A 21,429-nucleotide genomic window follows, 5' to 3' on the forward strand; every position below is an offset into this window, starting at 1 on the left:
TTGTATATACACAAAATGACATTATTCAGCCTTAGAAAGGAAAGTAATCCTGACCACGCTACAATGAGGATGAACTCTGAAGACATTATGCTAAGTGAAATAAGCTAGTCAGAAAAGGACAAATACTGTATGACTCTACTTATATGAGGTACCTATGGTACACAAGTTAACAAAGACAGAAAGTACAATGGTGGTTGCCACGGGCTGAGGAAAGGGAGGATTGGGAATTACTGTTTACTAGATACAGAGCTTCAGTTTTGGAAGATGAAAAAAGTTCTGGGAATGGGTGGTGGTGATGATTGCACAACAGTGTGAATGTTCTTAATGCCACTGAACTGTACACTTAAAAATAATTAAAATGACAAATTTATGTTATGTTATTTTACCACAAGTAAAATAAGTAAATAAATATGTTCATATCCCTTAAACCTAACCATCCAACTTGTGGGAATTGGTCCTATAGATATTCTAGAAAATGATATTGATATGGACAGGGCATTTGTACTATTTGTATCAGGAAAAGATTGGAAACGAACATCCATTAACAGAAGCCTGGGTGGATGCATACATTGCAGAATATTTTTAAGTGAAATCACCATGTTTTATTTTCTGAGCGTGTGTGGCAGTGAAAAATACAATGAGTTTTTGGCAGCTTACTAGTGTAGAGTTCAGTATTTGATTCATACTAAGGTACCTCAATTTTAACCACCATCAATACAAATGTCAACTAAATGAAAAAGGCAATTTTTTTCAACAGGCATTAGAAAGAAAAGAATGTCATAACACTTGGCCCTTCATGAATTTTCTTGGCAATAGCTCCTATAATTTCCAAAGTGTTCCTAAAGCCTAGCTCATGCCTGGCACATAGCAGGCATGCAACTTGTTGAATACATTAATTTTTCTCAAGGTTAGCCTTTAGGGAGGACAGGCTCAGAGAGACTGTACCGATGATTTGCCTTGGAAGTCATTCAACAACACTCAGTGCCCACATCTGAATGTAAACTCTCATGAGGCGCATTGAAGGAATCCAAAAGAAATAACTTTCTCTAGGTATTCTATTTAATGAGAATATATTCTTCCATGAAAATCACTTAAGGTTTATGAAAATATGACAGAATACAGAGAACAAGGAATTATCAGATTGGTGGGACTAATGAGGGAAATTATAATAGGAGGCTTCATTATACCTTGGGGGAATGTAATTGTCACAATTTTCTCCCATCTCATTTGAGTGAAATGTACATCTAGTCTGGGAACCCCAGTGTTTGGAGAAGTATTAATATTTTCCAGGCATCTCAAATCTTAAGATCACTGGATGGTGAAAACATTGACGGAATAGGAAATTAATTTCAGGTCCTGCCCTTCTCCATGGTGGAAGTAATTGCTTGTTCCAGGGAACCAGGACGATGCCTGGTTACAATTTTTCAATTCACCAATCAAGGACTCACAGTTGGCCCATTAATTGGAATAATTAAGTTGAAAATTCCTTATCCCATTTAATGATTTAAAATGATTATTGCTTCTACACCCCACACCACACATAGACACACATACCCATCCTGTTCTTCCCTTTAACTGATCAATCATTTTTGGTTAACTCTGACATCCTGTGGTAGATTTCTTTGTTAGTTTCTAAGTATCTTACCATATGCACTGAAGTCTGGTCATCACCCTGATAATATCCTTACATTTAAAAGCACATCCATACATATTTCTTTTCCTGAAACATTTCCACTTAGCTATTCTACTTTAGGAACTTGAGCAAGTTACTTTACTTTCATAGGTCTTAAAAAGAGCGGGATGGATTGGATTAGAGATTTAAAAACTTTTCTTGTCTTGATCCATGGTAAGAAATGCATTTTTAAACAATGACAAGATTCACACAAACAAACATATATTTAACTGAAAAGTTTTACAAAGCCATATTTGTCACCATTACTTATACTAACTTGTTTTTTTATTGAGGAAAAATCTACATACCATAAAATTCACCATTTTAGCCACTTTAAAGTATCCAATTCAGTTGCTTTTGGTAGATTCACTATGTTGTGCAAATATTTCCAATATTTAATTTTTTATCACCTCTAAAGGAAACTTTGTATCCATTTAAAACAGTAATTCCTCATATTTTTTTTCTATTTTATTTCATTTAATTTCATTTCAAAAGAATGCTGAATGAGACTCATTAAATTGGACTCATGATCCACTGACTAATGAGTCACACCTCACAGTTTGAAATAATTATTAAATACTTACTAAAAGTATGTCTATCTCTAATTCTATGATCCTATCCCATTTAGATATTGTTTCCCTCCAAGTGAAGTCTTCTAGTTTGGAGGATTCACACTGAAATTTCTTAAGAGATGCAACTTGCTTTTTTTTGCATTAATTAATTAATTAATTAATTAATTCAATAGACAGTAAAGGCTTCAATGGAAAAGAAATGAAAAAAATAGAATTCACAATCTAGTAGAGAGAGACTGGCATGAAACTAAATGAGTATGAATGAAGAAGTGGAAACGATCAGTTCTATCTTGCAGTGTGATAAGGGTCAAAATTATGAACAGTTGCACAGATGATCATACGTTGAGTTTAGAAATATCATATAGGTATTTTCTCATTGTCATTAAACTTCTATCTAGAAGTCTTATTCTCAGGGCTACCCTGCCACTCTCCTGCAATGGACTCTGCAAGTCTCAAAAAGACAGTATAAGAAAACTGGGTTTCATATTGGCCAAGAAGAAAGAAGACAGAAAGGAGAGAAAGAGAAGAGGGAAACAAGGAAACTGTTAAATGAGCATCTATAATGTATCGAGCACATATATTTTCTCATTTAATCCTCTTAATAATTCTTCAAAGGTTATATTGTTATCCACATCGTGTTCACAGCAAAAACCTCTCATGTTCTTACTTCATTTGGGCTGTATATGAGCACATACAAACTTTTTCCAAGTGAGACAGGGATAGGTTTCCCGAAAGTTTGGCACTTCTACGTGAAAAAATTTCACTAAACACCTCTAATTTGCTAATGATGTATAATCTTTTAGAACTTGTTCTTTCTTAGAAAGGTAGCTATGGTATATCAAAGTAATTGCAAGGCGGAAAGGCAATGGATGAGGGTGTTTGTAACCCATGTTTTGTGGGGATCCATGGGGAAAGGAAAAATAGACAAGTCAAGAGTAATTTGAAAATTTAAATTAAGAAATTCCCATTGATGTTCATGTCAGGGAAGGTTTCAGTCCCTATCAGTCAGTCAGATGGCTAGAAAGGGGGTAATTTCTAAAAATTATAGAGAAATGGATCCCATATCCAAGGAAACAATCTTTCTTGTGGCACTTTTCTTGCCTTGATGAAAAGCTGAGAGGAATGAAGAGTTCCCAACCTGCTTAGAGTAGACCACTGTGATTCACCAACTAGAAATGTCAGATATCCAAATGATACCAGAGCAGCATTTGGAAATAAGCAAGGTTTGGGAGGCATATGACTGGCCATTATTTGGGACAGTGGAGCCAATAGTCAATCTCCTTTATGCAGGAAACCTAACGAAGGACCGTTGTATCTGACCAGGATGCTATAAGAATGGGGGGCATGGGTGAGGTTGGGAATGGCAGGACATCACTTGTAGAAAGCCGGAAGACTTTGAGTATGAGAGTGGATACAAAGTATAAGGGGAACCAAGCTTGGAACATCAGAGGCCAGGAGAAAATAGCTGATAAGGAGATAATAGCTGATAAGCACTGCATCAAAGATAAAGGCAGCAAGTTTTGGGTTGTAATAGATAACAAGCAGACACATAAGCAGTCTGAGAGCTTCTACAGCCATCAGCCACTGAGAAGGACTCATGTAAAGCCTGAGAAGTGGATAACTCTCATTGGCAAAAAAGAACATTTAAAAAAGGAGAGCGAGGGACCCAGAAGTAGGAAGAAATGGAGGGAGTTAGTATTTTTGTTTTAACCATTTATTATGGCAGGCACTGTGCTAAATGCTTTACTTCTTATTTAAAACTCAAATCCACCCAAGAAAGTAAAAGATATGATCCCCATTTTATAGACAAGAAGTCTGGGGCTTTGACTTCAAGTTATTACAGTTGGGAATGTTCTATATTAGATTAGCAAAAAGAACAGCAGTAGGCAAGAGAGGCACCTTTTAACAGGGAGTTAATGGAAATTTTAAAAAAGGTTAATATGATACACTAAGATGAAATAAAACCAAGGAAACTTACTCTTGGGCCTGGTGCTCCAGGTGGACCCTATAACATAAATTTTAAAAAGTATTTATTTAGCAGGTATCTCACACCAGGCAAGCATATAGCATCAATGATAAATGGATATAAATATAAATAAACTCACTGGAGGCCCCGGTTGACCTCTTGGTCCTTGGGGACCCTAAAAGAAATGGAGACAAAGCACAATATGTATATATTATGCTTTTGGTTTGGTATAAACAAGACAACTAAGATTCAACCTCTATCATTGCCTTTTTGTGTGAGGCAAGTCTTAAGATACAAAGCTGTTTCAATACTTTGAAATTACAAGCTCTTGCACTGAACTATAACTCACATTTATGAACAAGCTGGATATTTACTTTCATGTGTTACTAACATTATTATAAACTGAATTTCCTCACTTTAATAAACTATTACAAATGTAACATTTTAAAATGTTAACACTGTCTAGGTATGTTTTACCTGTTATTTACCTACCATCCCCCTAGTTGTCACAGATGGGAACTTCAGTGTTTTTAGATACCTGCTTTCCTTCCACATCCACCTATAATTTGGTTATAAACTACTGCTGATTTCCTCCAAATCTCTCCAAAATACGTACTACTTCTCTATCCTCACAACAGTCTTGGTTTAGTGCCAATCATGTACTAGGGACTGAATATTTGTTTCCCCCCCATTCATATATTGAGCCCTAATTTCCAATATGATGGTATTTGGAGGTGGGGCCTTTGCAAGGTAATTAGGTGACGTGGAGCCCTGCTGAATGGCAGTGGCCTTACAAGAAGAAACACGAGAGAGATGACCTCCTTCTCCACCATGTAAGGATATAGCAAAAAGGTGACTTTCTGCAAACCAGGAAAAGGACCCTCACCAGACCTTGAATCTGCTAGCACCTTGACTTTGGACTTCCCAGCCTCCAAAACTGTGAGGAATACATATTTGTTGTCTAAGCCATATAGTTGATAGTGATTTGTTATAGCAGCCCTAGCTGACTAAGATGTCATATTTTTCCTGCACTTGCAATCTGACTTCCTCATTTTATTCTCTTTACTATGTTAACTACCTCCTACTTACGAAATGGAAATCTAATCATGTCATTATTTAGTTAAAATCATACAATAGCTCTTTATTGCTTAGAGGATAAAGTATGAACTTCTAACAATGATAGGTACCATTTATTGAGAACTCACTATATGTCACATTGTGTGTTCACTTATTGATAACTCACTGTATGCCAAGTTGTGTGTTATATTTCCAGTTTACAGTTATTCTTAACTGTAGAATAGAAATGTTAAGTAACCAGCAAATAAGGGCAACCAGGATTAAACTCCAACTCAGTTGGATACAAAAGTATCTTAGTCAAAGTACACCCCTGTGTCTCTTCAAGGTTTGGGTCTCACTTCCACTTACTCTCCCCAACACATCCCACATTCCATCTATAACAACTTCTTGTAGACCTCTGAATTTTCCAAGTTCTTTTACACATGGATTCTTTTGCATATGCTATTTCTTTGATCAGGAATGTGTCTCTTTGACTTTTCTGTTTAACTCCCGCTCCTCTTCCAATACTTCTTTTAAAACTCTATGCCCACCTTGCCTATCCCCCTTGCCACCTTCGTCCTGCTCAACTACTTTTTCTTCTGCATGCCGTAGTACATAACACATTGGAAAGTTCATAGGGACCCTTAAAAGTTCCTTAGTCAGTTTTTCATTTTCTGGAACAAGAATAGTACCTAATACACAATAAGTGTTCAACAATTGTTACTGAATGAATATTAAAATTTGCTAGTATTAATTTGGAAATTAGAATAGTTAAAATATGTATTGTAAAACAAAAAACGTTGCGCTGACATTTTCCAAAATAAAACCAGCAATCATTGTTAACGATGTCTGCTCACAACAGAAAGGTGGTTATCAGAGAGGAATGGGGGTGGGGGAGGGCGAAATGGGTAAAGGGGGTCAAATATATGGTAACGGATGGAAACTAGACTTCTGGTGGTAAGCATGCAATAGAGTATACAGATACTGAATTATAATGTTGTACATCTGAAATTTATATGATGTCATTAGCCAATGCTACTTCAATAAAATAAAAAAAGAATGTCCACTAAAAATGTGGTTTACTTCATGGTCAACTGAATGTTAAGACTACATTGGGTCAAATTCAGATTATGGTTAAAGATGGCAAAACAAAATTTATCTTCAGCTGTGTTTTGAATAATGTTGATGCTATGCTTGACTTGCATTAAGTATACTTTATTGCTAAAGCTGTTGATTCTAAATGTACTATGACAACTAGGACAAACAACACATAGTAACTTAAAAAGGGTACAGTATTCCAATACCATGCCTCCTGGACATTTCTTAGTTTGCATGATTTATGATTACAATTTAAAGCAGAGAGTGTATAAAACATGTACCTCAGAAGCTGCATGAAAATTACAGACATGTCATGTTGGAGATAGCCTTTTAAACAGATGGAGGCTCATAATGAATTTGGCTGTGTTTCTCCATTCTGGATCAACATGGTAAAAATTAACAGTTGATATTTCAATCCACTTAGCATAGTTTTGACATTTGCAAAATCTCACTGATAGTTCAATACAAAATATATATCTTCTCTTTGACTTTGAAAGAGATATTTATCAAAGAAAAATAAAACTATTTCTACTGCTGATTTTGAGTTTGTTTCAGCTTGTTTCCCAGAACAAGTCAGATCACCACAAATATGCTCAAACAAAATACTTCAAACCAAACAAGATAGGGCAGGACAACCCCAGTGAAACACTGCATAGAACAGGGCAATTAGTCAAGCAAAAAAAAAATATTATTCCAACAATATAACATTTATTAGCTCTTCTTTATTCCTCTAGCTAACACACCATTAAGAAAAAATCATTCACCCTCTCTAGATACTATATAGCAGTTTATAATAAAACTATGATCGTCTATGTTCATTTCCTAAATGGAACCAAATTAATGTGAATGGTTATGGTAGTTATTTGGCTGTAGTGGAAATGCTACCTTTGAAAACAGACTCTTCCAATTTAATTCTAGAATTTACATATGATCCTCCAAAAATAACGTATTTTATCATCAGACTTTGAAAATATTGATAAGTGCATGTATTTAGATTTTGGTCTTATGTAAATGCAACCCTGATTTAGTTTCATGGTCTTTTCTTAAAGCTGGCATAACTACAGAGAGCTTCCCTTCTCTCATTTATAAATCGTGAAGCTTGCATTATAGTATGTTTAGCAGCATCTCTGGTCTCTACCCACTAGATGCCACTAGAAACTCTCTCTTTTCCTCGGTTGTGACAACCGAATGTGTCTCCACACATTGCCAGTGTCTCCTGGGGGTTTGGAGGATTGGGCAAAAATGGCTTTTGGTTGAGAACCACCAGTTTAGAAGGTTCAACTGGGAGTTCAGTAATATTAAATAAGATTTATTAGACAATACTATAATTAGGACAGAATCAGTGAATTATAAGGAATAGGGGATAACTAGGAATCAGGAATTTACTTACGTGGAATCTGTCGTGTGCGTGGCTGGGCTAATCTTAATGTAGGTGAGGGGTATGTATACAGCATCTTCCTCACCCAAGTTGTGCCTAACTCTTATTTTCTGAGAGGTACTATGATTACTAGAAAAGCACAATGGCGTGGGAATTGGGAGACCTGGGCTCTGCTCTTGTCTCTGTACCTAATCGGCTGTGATGTCCTTGAGTGAGTTGCTGCACATTTGGGTCTCAGATATCTTGACTGTAACATAACAGGTTCAATGAAGATAATCTCCAAGGTTCACTTAAGAATTGTGATTTTTCAAGCCTTTTATCAATTTTCTTCCTCATGTTTTGATCTGGAGAAAGGAGGAATACAAGTTGGGAATTTCAAATTTGAAGTCTGTGTGAATGTAAGGGGAATGTGTAATTGAATGAAAAGAGTTTGCTAATTTTCATTTGAAAGAAATACACTAAGATTTTTAAAAAATTATAAACATAAACTTTAAATTCTTAATTTGTTAATATTTAGGATGTAATTTCTCATAACTTAGTTTTTCCTTATAATGTTTAAACTACCCTCTTCACTTTCAAACCAGAGGGAAATAAAATAATTCTGCTAATCAAGAATTGTGAAGACACATTAACTTAGAGATAATATTTGAGAAAATGTCAATGGGATTCTTCAATATTTTATTGGTTTTCATTAAATAATATGAGAATCTCAAAGTGCATGCTGGGATTATGTTCTGCATATTTTTTCCTACTTCTATGGCTTTAAGTTATAAGCCAAAAAACAAATGAAGCAGCTAATATAAAAATTCATACTGGAAGTTTTGCTCTGTTTCCCTACTTCTATGGCTTTAAATTATATATTCCAAGTTGTAATATTTTGTCAAAATCCTTTTCAGATGATTGACATTAGGATATTAGTCTTCTATGAGCTAAAAATTTTAATTTTTTATTAATTGTATCCCATTATTTCTGGCAATCTTCTTTGTATTATTTACTTCAAAAATTATGTTCTAAAAGCCTGAGGCCTTGGAAACCAGGAGATTTTTGTAACCTTTCATTAATGTGACAATTTTGAAGTTGGGGGAGGGTGGGGAATTCTACATGCTATATACTAGGAAGTTTTCTCAAAAGCTACAAAACTCTGGCTCAATTTATACATATACATATATGTATGTATATATGTAATTAGACAATTATATATATATATACATACACACACACACATATATATTCAAGGACTTATTTTTAAAATAGCACATAGGCAGGCAGACACGAAACAGGTATGGAATAGAAAGGAAAGAAACTCTTCATATATGGCAATACAGAAACTGCTCTCTCTGTGGTGAAGATCTATTTGGGATCAATACTAGAGTTTATAATGTGAAATTATAGAAGATATGTACCTTCCTAACCAAGTAATCCAAACTTAGGCTAAAAGAGAGACTTTTCATATGTTGTATAATGAGCCGTAACCTTTTTCTTTCTTTTTTGAATCATGACTTTGGTATTGGTGTACAATTTGGTAAGAACAGCATAGCTTCAAAAATTCTTACACCAGTTTCATGGAAAATTTAAAAATAAGATTTATAAAGCCAGTGATTCTGATCTTTGTACAAAGAGTAAACTGTCTTATTTGTCTCAATACAATAAATCTTGGCTAATAAAATTCACTCCAAAAATGCCCCATGCACTGATATTATCTAAGACGAACCCCCTTGAAGATACTATATTCTGAAACATACAGTAATAGCTAATTAGGAGTCTTTAGATAGTTAATTATTTAAACCAGTCCCTTAAAGAAAACAAACTTGTAGAACATACTGAAAAAGTCCTAATGGGAATATAATAAATGTTAATATCCTTTTCCAGAGAATGAATGCAGAAAGGTTTAACTACACATTTTATGGATTAAGTTAATTGCAGACGATCTCTAGGAATTAAAAGATTACTTTTATAAAGTTCCTTATACTATAATGGAATCAAAGGAAAAGAGGGGATAGAAAGAGATTTAATACCAGTTATTCAACAGTAAAAACAGAATAAACTCATAATACTAATGTGCTAATTGATCCTTTTTTCAGCAGCTAATTTTATTGTCTACACTAATTACCACTGTGGCCCTCCTCCTCGGGTACTGGAAGTTTGTACCTTAATTATGAAGAGAACTATGGAAACCCACAGAGCAAAAGACTAATAAATATGTTAATTCAGAATATGCTACTTTGCCAGCTAGAATTAGAAACAGATGTTAACTTTTTAACTTTAGGGTATAGTATGCATTTAATTTTTGGGAACAGTAGGCAGTATTCTCAAATATTGCCTCCTACGAGGTAGGTTCTGTTCTAGACACTGATAACCACTATTTCAGACAAAGTTCCCTGCGCTCATTAAGTTTACATTCTAGCAGAGAAGACAGAAAACAAACAATTTCAAGTAGTGCTAACCACTATAAAGAAAACAAAACAAGATTTTGTGAAAGAGAATGACCAGGAATAATAATACAGGGCGGTCATGGAAGGCTTCTCTAAGATGATATCTGAGCAGAAACCTGAATAATGAGATAAAAACCAGTCATTTGAAGAGCAGGTGGAAGAATTTTCTAGGTAAAAAGGAGGCATCTTCCAAAGAAGAGAGAATTTCATCATAGTTGGAAAGGGGAAAGTGGTACATCATGACACTGGAGAAGTAAACCACAGCTAGAGCATTGTAGACCAAAGCAAGGAATTTAGATTTTATTCTAAGTGCAGGAATGAGTCATAGGAGGTTTTAAAGAGGGGAGTAATGTAATCTGACTTATGTTTTAATAATATCGCCCTAGTGGCTACGGGAATGGACTACAGTGGGAAAAAGGGGAAGAAATGGAAAGAAGATGAGTCCAGGGGAGACGTCACTGCGAGCTGGACAAGGGCGTCAGTGACGAAGGATGAGGGAAGTGGACGGATTCTAGCAGTTATTGGAGCTGACGGCAATTAACCTCTATTTTAAAGAAGTCTTCTTTCTGTTCTATGACTTTGTTCATTCTTTTATAGGGGTCAATTTATTTTTCTTTTATGTAGAATCACACACTCTTAGAGCTGGAAGGGACTTTAAAGGTATATTCTAATTCCCTACTCAGTGCAGGAATACCGGACTAGTGGCTCAGAGAAATTGTCAGGAGGCTTTTAGTGACAGACATTCACTCTCTCACAAAACTATCTTGTTTTAAAGCGTTTCATTATTATATTAGATAGCTCATTATAATGTTGAAATCAGCCTCAGCATTTCATACATTTCGTCAATAAGTATCTATTTTGTGATAATTATGTGTCAGGTACTATGATAGACTAGAATTAGGTGGTATCGAGAAGCTCACCATCTCTAAGTACAGAAACTGAAAATTCAATGCAATAAATAAATCATTTAAATTTTATTTTCTAGAGTTACATATATTCTCTCTTCCTAAGGCAACCTTTCAAATATTTGAAGTGAACTATCATGTCCTAACACCCCAAGCCTTCTCTAATTCATTTACTAATAATTTATGAAATATTTATTGAACACCCACGATAAGACAGGCACTTTCTTGGGTGTTGGGGGCACAGCATTAAAACAAATGACAGTGTCATGGAGCCTACATTCTAGTGAGGGGAGACATAATAAGCAGAAAACCAAATAAATATGTAACATGTCAGGTGATAAACAGGTGGGGGAAAAATAGGGACTCAGGCAGGACGGGGCATTGCTATTTGACATAGAGGAGTTGGGAAAAGTCTGATAAGATGACATTTAAGTGAAGAATGGAAGAATAGTTGCCAGGCATTGCTCTTGGTCCTGGGTACTAGGTATTATGCAGCAGCATGAGACTAAAACATCAGCAAGCCCACCGTGAGCAAATTGTCTTTAAATTGAAACCTCAAGATAAGTAGAAACTATAGGGATACATAGCACTGGTGAGAAAACATCAAGGGCTAAAGCCAGGAAGCGAAGAAAAAGCAGAGAGAACAAGGGGAGGGATGAAGTCTGGCAAAGGCTAAATATATCCCAGATATTTCCACTGGTTTTTCCAGGACATCACCAGTCTGAGAGGCTTCCTCTGAAGGTGCTTTAATTGTTCCCTTTTGGGGATGGCCTATCTGGTGCCAGGACCTGCTCTTTTCTGGATGTCATATTTCTATCAGTGCAACCTAAGATTGCAGGCATAATCCACTGAATTTGTAATCCATCAGAGTCCCTGAATTGCTTTTTTTTCTCCCACATGACATGCTTGTGACATTGTCATAGGTACTCAAGGTTTCCTAGTCCTGTTGGAAGCTTATGTTCCAGTCACAGTACTTGGAGAGGGTAAGTTAGGGAAGCAGCTGGAGACAGGTCTAGAAAATGGGCTAATTCCAAGCTTCCCTACTTTTCCTTCCCCTTTCCACTCGTGCTGGGGGATAGGGTTGCATTGTGTGCATACATCCTTGCCTCCTGCTACAGTAAGTCTGATGAGAAAATGTGACGGTCACATTTCTGCAAAATAAATGCATCTTTTTTAATGCCTTTTGGGGATTCTTAGGCTATCTGAAATCACATAATTTCCATTCTTCCACTAATTAATATAACTGCCACTTACTTATTCTGAGCCCCAAGCATACCCATGGTGAATAGCAAAAATCTCAGTTGTCACTATGTAGTCTCATTACCTTTTAACCAAAACTTTATTGTTATCTTTAAGTTTATTCTCATGTGCCTTGTGTTCTTGATTTCTATCCCCGTCATTTCACTCTATGCCTGCCCTCTGTATATGGCTGCTGCTTTAGTAAGTTCAGCATGATCTCTGCTGGGAAAGTTGCCTCTTTATAAAAATATCCTCTTTAGGGGCGGACGGATGGCTCAGTTGGTTAGAGTGCGAGCTCTCAACAACAAGTCTGCTAGTTCAATTCCCACATGGGATAGTGGGCTGCGCCCCCCTCCAACTAAGATTGAAAATGACTGGACTTGGAGCTGAGCAGCGCCCTCCACAACTAGATTGAAGGACAACGACTGGAGCTGATGGGCCCTGGAGAAACACACTGTTCCCCGATATTCCCCAATAAAATTTATAAAAATATAAAAATAAAATAAAATCCCCTTTAACTTGGAATAATTGACATCCTAGAGGAGTAGGAAATAGTGCCAGTATAAGTGCCAGTATAAGCCATTTAGGTCCCCAAAGTGCTATGTCCCCTTTGCCCATCCTTTCACCACTGTTTTCTATTGGCTGAAATATACAACTAATGATTTACTTCTGCTTTGCAGCCCTTTTAGGTGCTGACTGGATATAGTGGGTATCAACCTAAAGCGTCCTGGCAGTGCTCCTGTTCTGGTCCTGGTGAAGAAGGCTCATACTTTCTCTGCTGCAAATATTCCATTTCACACAGGGATCTGGGAAGTGTGTGACTGGCAGGCTCTCAAACCTGGTTAGGGTTTATCAGGTTTCTCTGCTTTATACCATGTGTTGGTTCCACTTCCTGAAAATTAAACTTTTATTTTTATTCCACAAGAATCAGAGACATAATAATGAACAAATCAAACAAGGTCCTTGCTTTCATGGAGCTTTGGCCTAGTGACAAGTGACACTATAACCACAATTTTAGGTAAACTTACAGTTTCACCTCTAAAGCCTTTTTCACCTCTGGGTCCCTAAAAAAACAAAAAAAGATGTTTAGTGTTATTGATATTTATCGAATGTAGTTGAGGTTGTATACAGAAACATAATTGTTTTTCATTTTTTCTATCTAGCAAGACTTGTTTAATAAACTTATATAAATTCTATTTTTTTTTCCCTAGGTAAGGCAAAGCAAAACAAACGAAAAACAACAACAACAATTTATTGATTCATCATGTTGTCTGTTTTGCTATCGTTAGCTCCACCTGAGAGTGAGGCAGGGCTAACAAGCTACTTATCATTCAATTAAGTCAAACACTGATTGACAATCCAACACAAAACAATTTAGAAAGGAAATTAACAGGTTAAATTCTTCTAATATCTGTTTCCCTCAGCTTTTGAAAACCTTGTTTCCAGGGTGCTTTTCTCTTTCTCCTTTATTGTCTCTTCCTATTCCCCCCTCTGAGGTATATCCCGCAAATTTTGATACACTGGATACATTTTCATTCAGTTCCAAATAGTTTATAAATTTTGAAACTTCCTCTTTTATCCATGGATTATTTAGAAGTGTGTAGTTTAATATTCTAATGTTTGAAGATTTTACTGTTGTCTTTCTAGTTTATTGATTTTTTAGTTTAATTCCATTATGGCCAGAGGACACACCTTATAGAACTTCAGTTCCTTTAAGTCTAGTAAAATTAGTTTTATGACCCAAAATACGGTCTATTTTGATGACTATTCCATGTGTACTTGAAGAGAATGTGTAGCCTGCTGTTCTTGGGTGGACCTAATGCTTTTTAAACTCATGTTAATATTTTTGTGTTCATCTTTGTGGAAATTATATATGTATTGTTTGTTAGTGAAAAAATGAGATAATACGTTCATCTTTTGTAACCTGAATTTATACCTTCACAATATAATATGAACATTTTTCCATATCAATCCACATTCTTCTAGATAATTATAATGCTTACCTAGTACTTAATAAACTATAATACTCTACTGAATATCCTATTAGATATTTTTGTCCTGATAAAAAACCACTGTGATAGATGTCCTCGTGCTCTGTAGAATTGCTCTGAATGTTTGAAATTGTATGCACACCTGCAATATATGGGAGTGTATACTTCTTCTGATATGTGCCATATGCTATCATTCTTTTTTTACCTTGCAAGGTAAAAATACTAACTTATTTATTCACCATTTATATTACTTCTTTTGTTTCCTATCTTGTCCTTAACCCATTTTAAACTAGGATGTTAACTTTTGAAAACTGATTTTTAAGATATCTTTACAGAACTTTTCTTTATACCCTCCACCACCTCCAACCCAGTATTAACAACTTGGTGCATATCTCTTCCTACTTTTTTCTAATCAAATATTGACAGATATATTTACATATATATGGGTGGTTGGTCATGTTTTTAATACTGATATCATATTATATTCTCTTTTATGTATCAGACTTCTCATACTTAGCAATATACCATAAAACAATTGCAAGTCAGACAGATATAACTCATACTTTTTAATAGTTGCACTATATTCCATGAAATAGACCACAAGTTACTCAACCATTCCTCTACATTTATGTGATACCAAGCTTTTTTGCCAATACAAGCAGTGTTGTGAAGAAATCTTTGTAAAATTTCCTCAGTGTTTTGAGTGCTTTTATGTCTATGGGACAAATTCCTCTAAGTGGAAGTGATTGGTCAAAGGATATATGTAGGTATGTATGTTTTAACAGATGTCTTTCCATAAAGACTATAATTCACATTTCTACCAGTGATGAACAAGAGTACCATTCTCCCTATATCCCCTTCTGAGAGGTTAGATGTAATACCTCATTATTACTTTAGTTTGCATTTCTCTAAGTTAAGAGAGTGTCTTTTCAAATAAATATTGACGTTTTGAATTTGTTCTTCATTTTTCTATTGAGTTTTCATACTAATTTGTAAGCGCTCTCTATACATTAGCCCATTATGGTATATACCTTGCAATTACTTTTCCCCAACTTATATTAATTTTTGACTGTAATTATGGAATCTCTTTCATATGAAATTTAAAATTTTTCTAATATTCAAATGTATTTTCTGTTCTTTTATAGTTCAGAATTACTATCTTATATAAAAGGTCTCTCCAACCTGTAAGCTATACTTTAGTTTTCTAGTTAGTTTTCCTAAGACTTTAATTGTTTCACTTTTTTTTCACATTAAAATCTTTAAAAGTTTATCTGGGAATTAAAAAAAAAAATTGGGTGAAATAGAGTTCTAGTTTCTTACACCAGTGGTGGGAATAAAAGTAAATCTATCTCCCTTCCCTGTCACTGGTGTAGGAGTGGGTATGTGGCTGAATCCCGGTCATTAGACACAAGAAAACTGCAATGGATGACTTCTGGAAAAAGTTTTATTTTTCCTAAAGTAGGGCTATAGATCATTGTTTACTTGGGATAATTATATTTAGATGTGACTTCTGAGAAATTGTAGCCATCTTGCTACAAACCTAATTATAAAGCCAATATTCAGGATGGCAGAGTAGAGATATGGAAAGAATCTGGTCTTGGATAACATGATTAAGTCACTAAATTAACAAAATCTTTAGTCCTTCCTCCTTCTGGGCTTCCCATAATGTGACATAATTTTTTTTTTACTGATAAAGCAGTTTGATTCAAGTTTCCTATTACTTGCAGACCAAATCATCCTAACTGATATACAAGTTTTGTTATAATTAAATTCCTGTATATTCTGAGATCTAATTCTGGGCCCTAGCCTATTGCATTGATCTAATTATTTATTTCCTTGTGCTACCAAATAGTTTCACTTATAGTTACTTTGAAGTATTGTTTTCTTATTCAGAAAAGCAAGTCCCTCACCTCACCACCACTATTTTTTTTCCACAATATTTTCTCATTCTCAAATGCTTATTCTTTCATAATAAACTTTTCTTAGAAGTTTCTTCTTAGAACAGAAAAAATAGAATATGAAAAAAAAATTTGATATGTATGCTGATTAGTATAAGGCCCCTAAAGAACTATTTATAAACAAAACACAGTAAGCTATTTTGATTGAGCCATTTCTTTATCATATTTTCCTTGACCAATTAATATTTCACATTTTTGACAGAGGAGTACAATCATTCTGTAATCAGAACAGTATGTGTTCCTTAGTTTGCTGAAGAACCACCCACGGAAGTATGAGAATTCTCCCACTTACAATCTCCCACTTAGACTATATAGCTCTGAGTGGTAAATGCTGAAAGTCTAGAGAAACGTCGAGTCATACATTTGATTATTTTTAAATTAAAAATCCAGTAACTCTGTTGGTGAATTCTTCTCTAAATTTACTGAAGAGAATAGTTATACTTAATACTATAAGTATAAAATTGAAGCATTCAATTTTGTATTTTAAAACCTTGTGTCTCTCTATATAACACTTCCAAATGATTGAAAATATCAGTTCCCTGCAGGGAACGAATCTTTTCTCTCCAAGTCTCAATTTGCCTCTTTCTATTGTGCTGCTGTTCTTGTATGTTTACATTATTATTAGTATTGTAAAACTCTCCATGACCACCTCCTTAACTATTGTCTCATTTCTGTCTTATTTCATAGCCAAATTTCTTAAGGCACTGGCATATACTGTCACAGTTTCCTTTCCAGACATATCTTGAATGGGTGGAAAGGGCACTGGTCCTGAAATAAGAAACATCAGCTATGTAATGCATTTGCTGTTTCACCTTGAATAGCTAGGTAACCTCTATCAACTTCAGCTGTTTCCTTACATCTTAAATGGACAAAATAACATCTACTCCAAAAGTTTGCTGTAAGAATTTGAGAGAAACTATTATGAAATATTTTCATCTACTTCCTTCCTCACTGTAATCTGTACGCTAGCTTCTACTGCAACTTATTAAGGTCACTGTTAACTAATCCTTCCTTGAACTTCATCTATCTTAACCTTGTGCTTTTCTGGTTTTCCTATTCCCACCATCTATTTCTTTCCTTTATTGTGGGCACTTCCAAGAACTCAAATCTTAGCTGTCTGCACTTCTTTTGCTATGCTCTTCGCTTCAGAAAACTGATTCTCTTTATTGCTTTAGTGATCACTTCTATGCTTATGATACTCAACCCTTTCTCCCCAACCCCAGTTCTATTTTCCTTTCTCCACTCCAATTTTAATGTCTACCTCACTATATACACTTTTTTCACTACACACATGATTTCTAGGTTCTAAGGAATCACCTTCCAGATGAAGATGTACTTCTATTTTTGTCCTTTGCTTCTCAGATACCCAGGGTCATACTTTGTATATTACTCTAGAAATAAGATTAAAGAAAAAAAAAGAATATAGGAAAAAAAAAAGACCTGTATTGTGACAAACTTACAGTTCTACCTGTTGGGCCTGTTATACCTTCTCTGCCAAGAGGGCCAGTGTTTCCCTGTTGGAGTAAAAGGAAAGCAGTCAGTCTCACTGCCAGTATAATTCAGACAAAAATCTAGAAAATTTCTTGTGCAATGGTAAAATAGTCCATGTCTGCATAATTTCAGTTTTTATTATACAATTTTATAGTATTAGTAGAAATCATAGTAATTTTGATTTATAGTGTGTGACACAATTCTGTATATTATTATATTTTCCTATCAGGAGAGTTACATCAATATAATTTCTAATAAACTGATAAATCAGCATTATAATTTTTATGTGTTGGTAACTTCAATGATACCATTTTATATGTGTCTCATTACAAAAAAATGCAATTACTTTATATAAAAAGACTACATACAATGATAAACAAAATTTTGAATAAATATCTTTACAGATGTTGAAGGAACAGACGTTTGAGTGGCATGCAGTATGCAATTGAAAGAACGTATGAAAAAGAACCAGAGAGCATCATATATGACCAAATAAATTTCAGTTTCTTCATCTGTAAAATAAGAATGCCTACTTCATAGGGCTAGTGTGAGAATTAAATGTGACAAATGATTTGGAAACTGTAAGCTGTTAATTGATTATTAATATAACCTTGTATAAGCTAGATCTCTGGTCAACTCCTCCCAAACCAGGTATGGAACCTATCATTTCTTAATGAATACAAACTACTTGCTTTAGTTATTTCCATCAACCTCCACTCCCACTTCAATTGGCTATAAATTTCAGACTTCCTGGCTCACACCTAACCTGGAATATATAAATGTAGACACCTAACAGTCTATCTCTTTTTCTAATTTCTGCCAAGGTACAGAAAATACTATCAATTGAGGTAATTATAATGCCATGCAGTCCATCAATAGATAGCTTTAATATTAAGTTGGGTTGGAAGGAAAGAAATTACCTGTTACTTCAAAAGTAATTTAGTGGAATAATGTTTAAACACAAAGATTAACTTTTAAGTGAAAATTTGTAAATGTGGTACCCAAATCTCAAAGATCACAATAAAATGAAGAGACTTGATCTCTTAACCTAATCAAATGTATCCTCCAGACTGGCTTATCACTGAAAAAAAAGTCAAGAAAGCTTCAATCTAATAAATTTGACTGTGACCTGACTCTCTGAAATAATGGTTTGTTAAAAGAATGGAGAGGTATACATGGACTCCAGAAAAAATAGACCAAATAGCCAAAAATTGTTTATCTATATATGTCCAAAAGATGAGGCGCTATTGTTGGTACCAGTTAACTACATACATACATCTTTGAAATGGAGGACAGTTAATCCAGATTTCCTACGTCAACTAATTTAATTCAATCAATCATCAAATATTTATTAATTATTGAGCAAGAACTAGGCACTAAGTCACTTAATATCCATTCTATATCTTACTTATGCAATTAGCAAGCAACTTTCTAACATATTATTTGGTCAATCTGATGTGGATTCAAAGTCTGGCTCCTCTACATACTAGCCATATGTGGCCTTGAGCAAATTACCTTTCAGAGACTTAGTTTCCCCACCTGCAAAATGGGGATAATAGCATATCTCACAGGATTTTAATGAGGATTAAATGATATAAGAGACACAAACTGTATACCAGTACCTGGCACATAGTCTTCTGCTAAATATTAACCTATCAAGACTTTCACTTGTCTCTGTAATGACTTAACAAAGAAATATCTGTCCTTATAAATTAGTACTTGTGGTCTTATTACTAGAACGTCACTATGGTGAGCTGATAAAATTTCTGGAGCTGCAAAGCAATATAGGTTCAGACCCTATCCTACAGAGACTCAGCACTTGGTAAAGCTCTGCTGAGGACAGTTGCGAGGCAGGCAGCCAACTTCTCTTTGATAATACCAACAAAGGATTTAATTAATTGAGAACTTAATAAAATTAGAATGAGTGGACTTAATTAGTGGAGAACTTAATATATGTAAGAACTTAAAGCAATATTTACCATAGAGACGCCTATCCATATATAATCCACTTGTGGATAATCAAGAATTGGACTTCACATAAAAGCACGAACTTTCCATGGTTCTTCAGAAATTATAAAAATAACTAATAAATATGCATGCTGAAGAAATGTTGAGAAGGGTCTTTAAAATAAACACTTCCCATGACAACACTGTTCTTTGTGTTATTGGAAAGAATTTTGTAAGAGTTAGGGAAGGGGTACAGAATTGCAAAACTTTGAGTTTTCATTTAATGTCCTGCACAAGATAGTGGTTTTCAGTTGTAAAGTTCTTTTTTTAAATTTTTATTTATTTATTTATTTATTTATTTATTTATTTATTTATTTATTTTTACTTTTTCAACAGATCCACCTCAAGTTTATTTGTACAAATAGCACAGGAGGACACCAGCCCCATGCAGACAGCAGCCCAGGGGTCACACCAGTCCTTTGGTCCCCACATTGGCAGACAAGCCTCTACTCTGGAGCTTTTTTGGGGGCCTAGGCACCTTTGGGAGCCAGAGGCTGAGCAGGAGACAGAGCTGCAGCTGGAGACTCAGCTGTGCTGGGGCCTTGGTTTGAGCCTTGGCCTTGGACTTTGGCTGGCAGAGCCTGAGACCCATGGCGATGAGGGCTTGAGCACATTTCCCAAGCTTGGGGTGGGCAATGCAGGCAAGTGGACTGAGCTTGCGGCTGCTGCCCTTTGGGATCTTGGGCTTGACCTCCTTAGGCTTTCCAAGGGCCTTGATGGCCTCAACCCGTGTCCTCCCGGCCTTAGCATTGTTGGCTTGCATCTTCTTCAGGCCCTTCTTGTTTGCTTCTTGGCAAAGCGCACGTTTCCTCAGGCACTTGGGGTCTACCCTCTTAAGAGACTCCTATCTTTGTGATCAGGGTCTCTTGATGCCGTTTCTGTGTGATTTTCCAGACTGGTGGTGTGCGCTGTGGTTCTTAGACTTGGTCAGGTCTCCACTGAAGCCTGCAGCTCCCAAACTTAAAGTTCTTCTTCAGGATTCCTTTCTCTTGCATCTGAACCACTTTCCTTCTTCCTCTGTCTGCTGACTGTCTCCTCCCCTGCCCTAGCAGCTGCTGTTGGTCATAGAGGCACTACTACCACAGTCTAACTATTGTTTGGCATTTTTTTTCCAGTTTTATAGATTATCTTATTAATTAGGAGACTGTGGTTAATAAAAACAAAAAAGCAAAAAAATAAAAACAATAACCAGTAGCTTCTGGTGGCTTATCTATCCTAATTACATTCGCTATAGTTTGCAATTCCAGGCATTAAATAGCTAGTATCCAGGAGTTCTTCAGACAGGATCTTTGCAAGTCTTTAAGCAGTTCCTCATCATTCTCTGGGGACACCCACCCCTTAGCGGGGGAAACACAGCTACGGGGAAATATTTTTCAAAGTATGGTTTGAAGAGCTCTGGTCACAGGCAAGCCTCCTCCAGGTGGTGCGTGGGGGTGGTCTCTGGTTGTATAAATGCTTATAACCTGAAACTGCATTATGTTTTTGTTCCTAGTGTGAGTTAATAAATACATTATCCAGTATTCACATTCATTCTGATGACTGTTTTTTAAAGTAAGAATCGGGAAGTATGGGTGGTCCATGGGGTCTTTTGTTGAAATTAATACATGAGGTAAAAAGGCTAAGAACCTCTGCATGTGCTCTAGTGAGCCTCTTTCTTACAAGTC

At 35.5% G+C, this 21,429-nt stretch overlaps 1 protein-coding gene and 1 pseudogene across 7 annotated transcripts in view; both read right to left on the reverse strand.

Moving 5' to 3' along the window:
- COL24A1 (collagen type XXIV alpha 1 chain) overlaps positions 1-21,429 on the reverse strand; it is a 308,258-nt gene that overhangs the window by 19,067 nt on the left and 267,762 nt on the right. For all 7 annotated transcript variants that reach the window (XM_074335081.1, XM_074335082.1, XM_019751779.2 and 4 more), the window contains 4 exons: positions 17,728-17,781; positions 13,347-13,382; positions 4,350-4,385; positions 4,223-4,249 (listed from right to left, as the gene is read on the reverse strand). In XM_074335081.1, coding sequence (XP_074191182.1) covers positions 4,223-4,249; positions 4,350-4,385; positions 13,347-13,382; positions 17,728-17,781 — 153 coding nt within the window. The remainder of the gene's footprint in view (positions 1-4,222; positions 4,250-4,349; positions 4,386-13,346; positions 13,383-17,727; positions 17,782-21,429) is intronic.
- Positions 20,236-21,345, reverse strand: LOC141572485 (large ribosomal subunit protein eL29 pseudogene; annotated as a pseudogene).

The sequence above is a fragment of the Rhinolophus sinicus genome, linkage group LG06, assembly GCF_036562045.2.
Source record: "Rhinolophus sinicus isolate RSC01 linkage group LG06, ASM3656204v1, whole genome shotgun sequence".
NCBI lineage: Eukaryota > Metazoa > Chordata > Mammalia > Chiroptera > Rhinolophidae > Rhinolophus > Rhinolophus sinicus.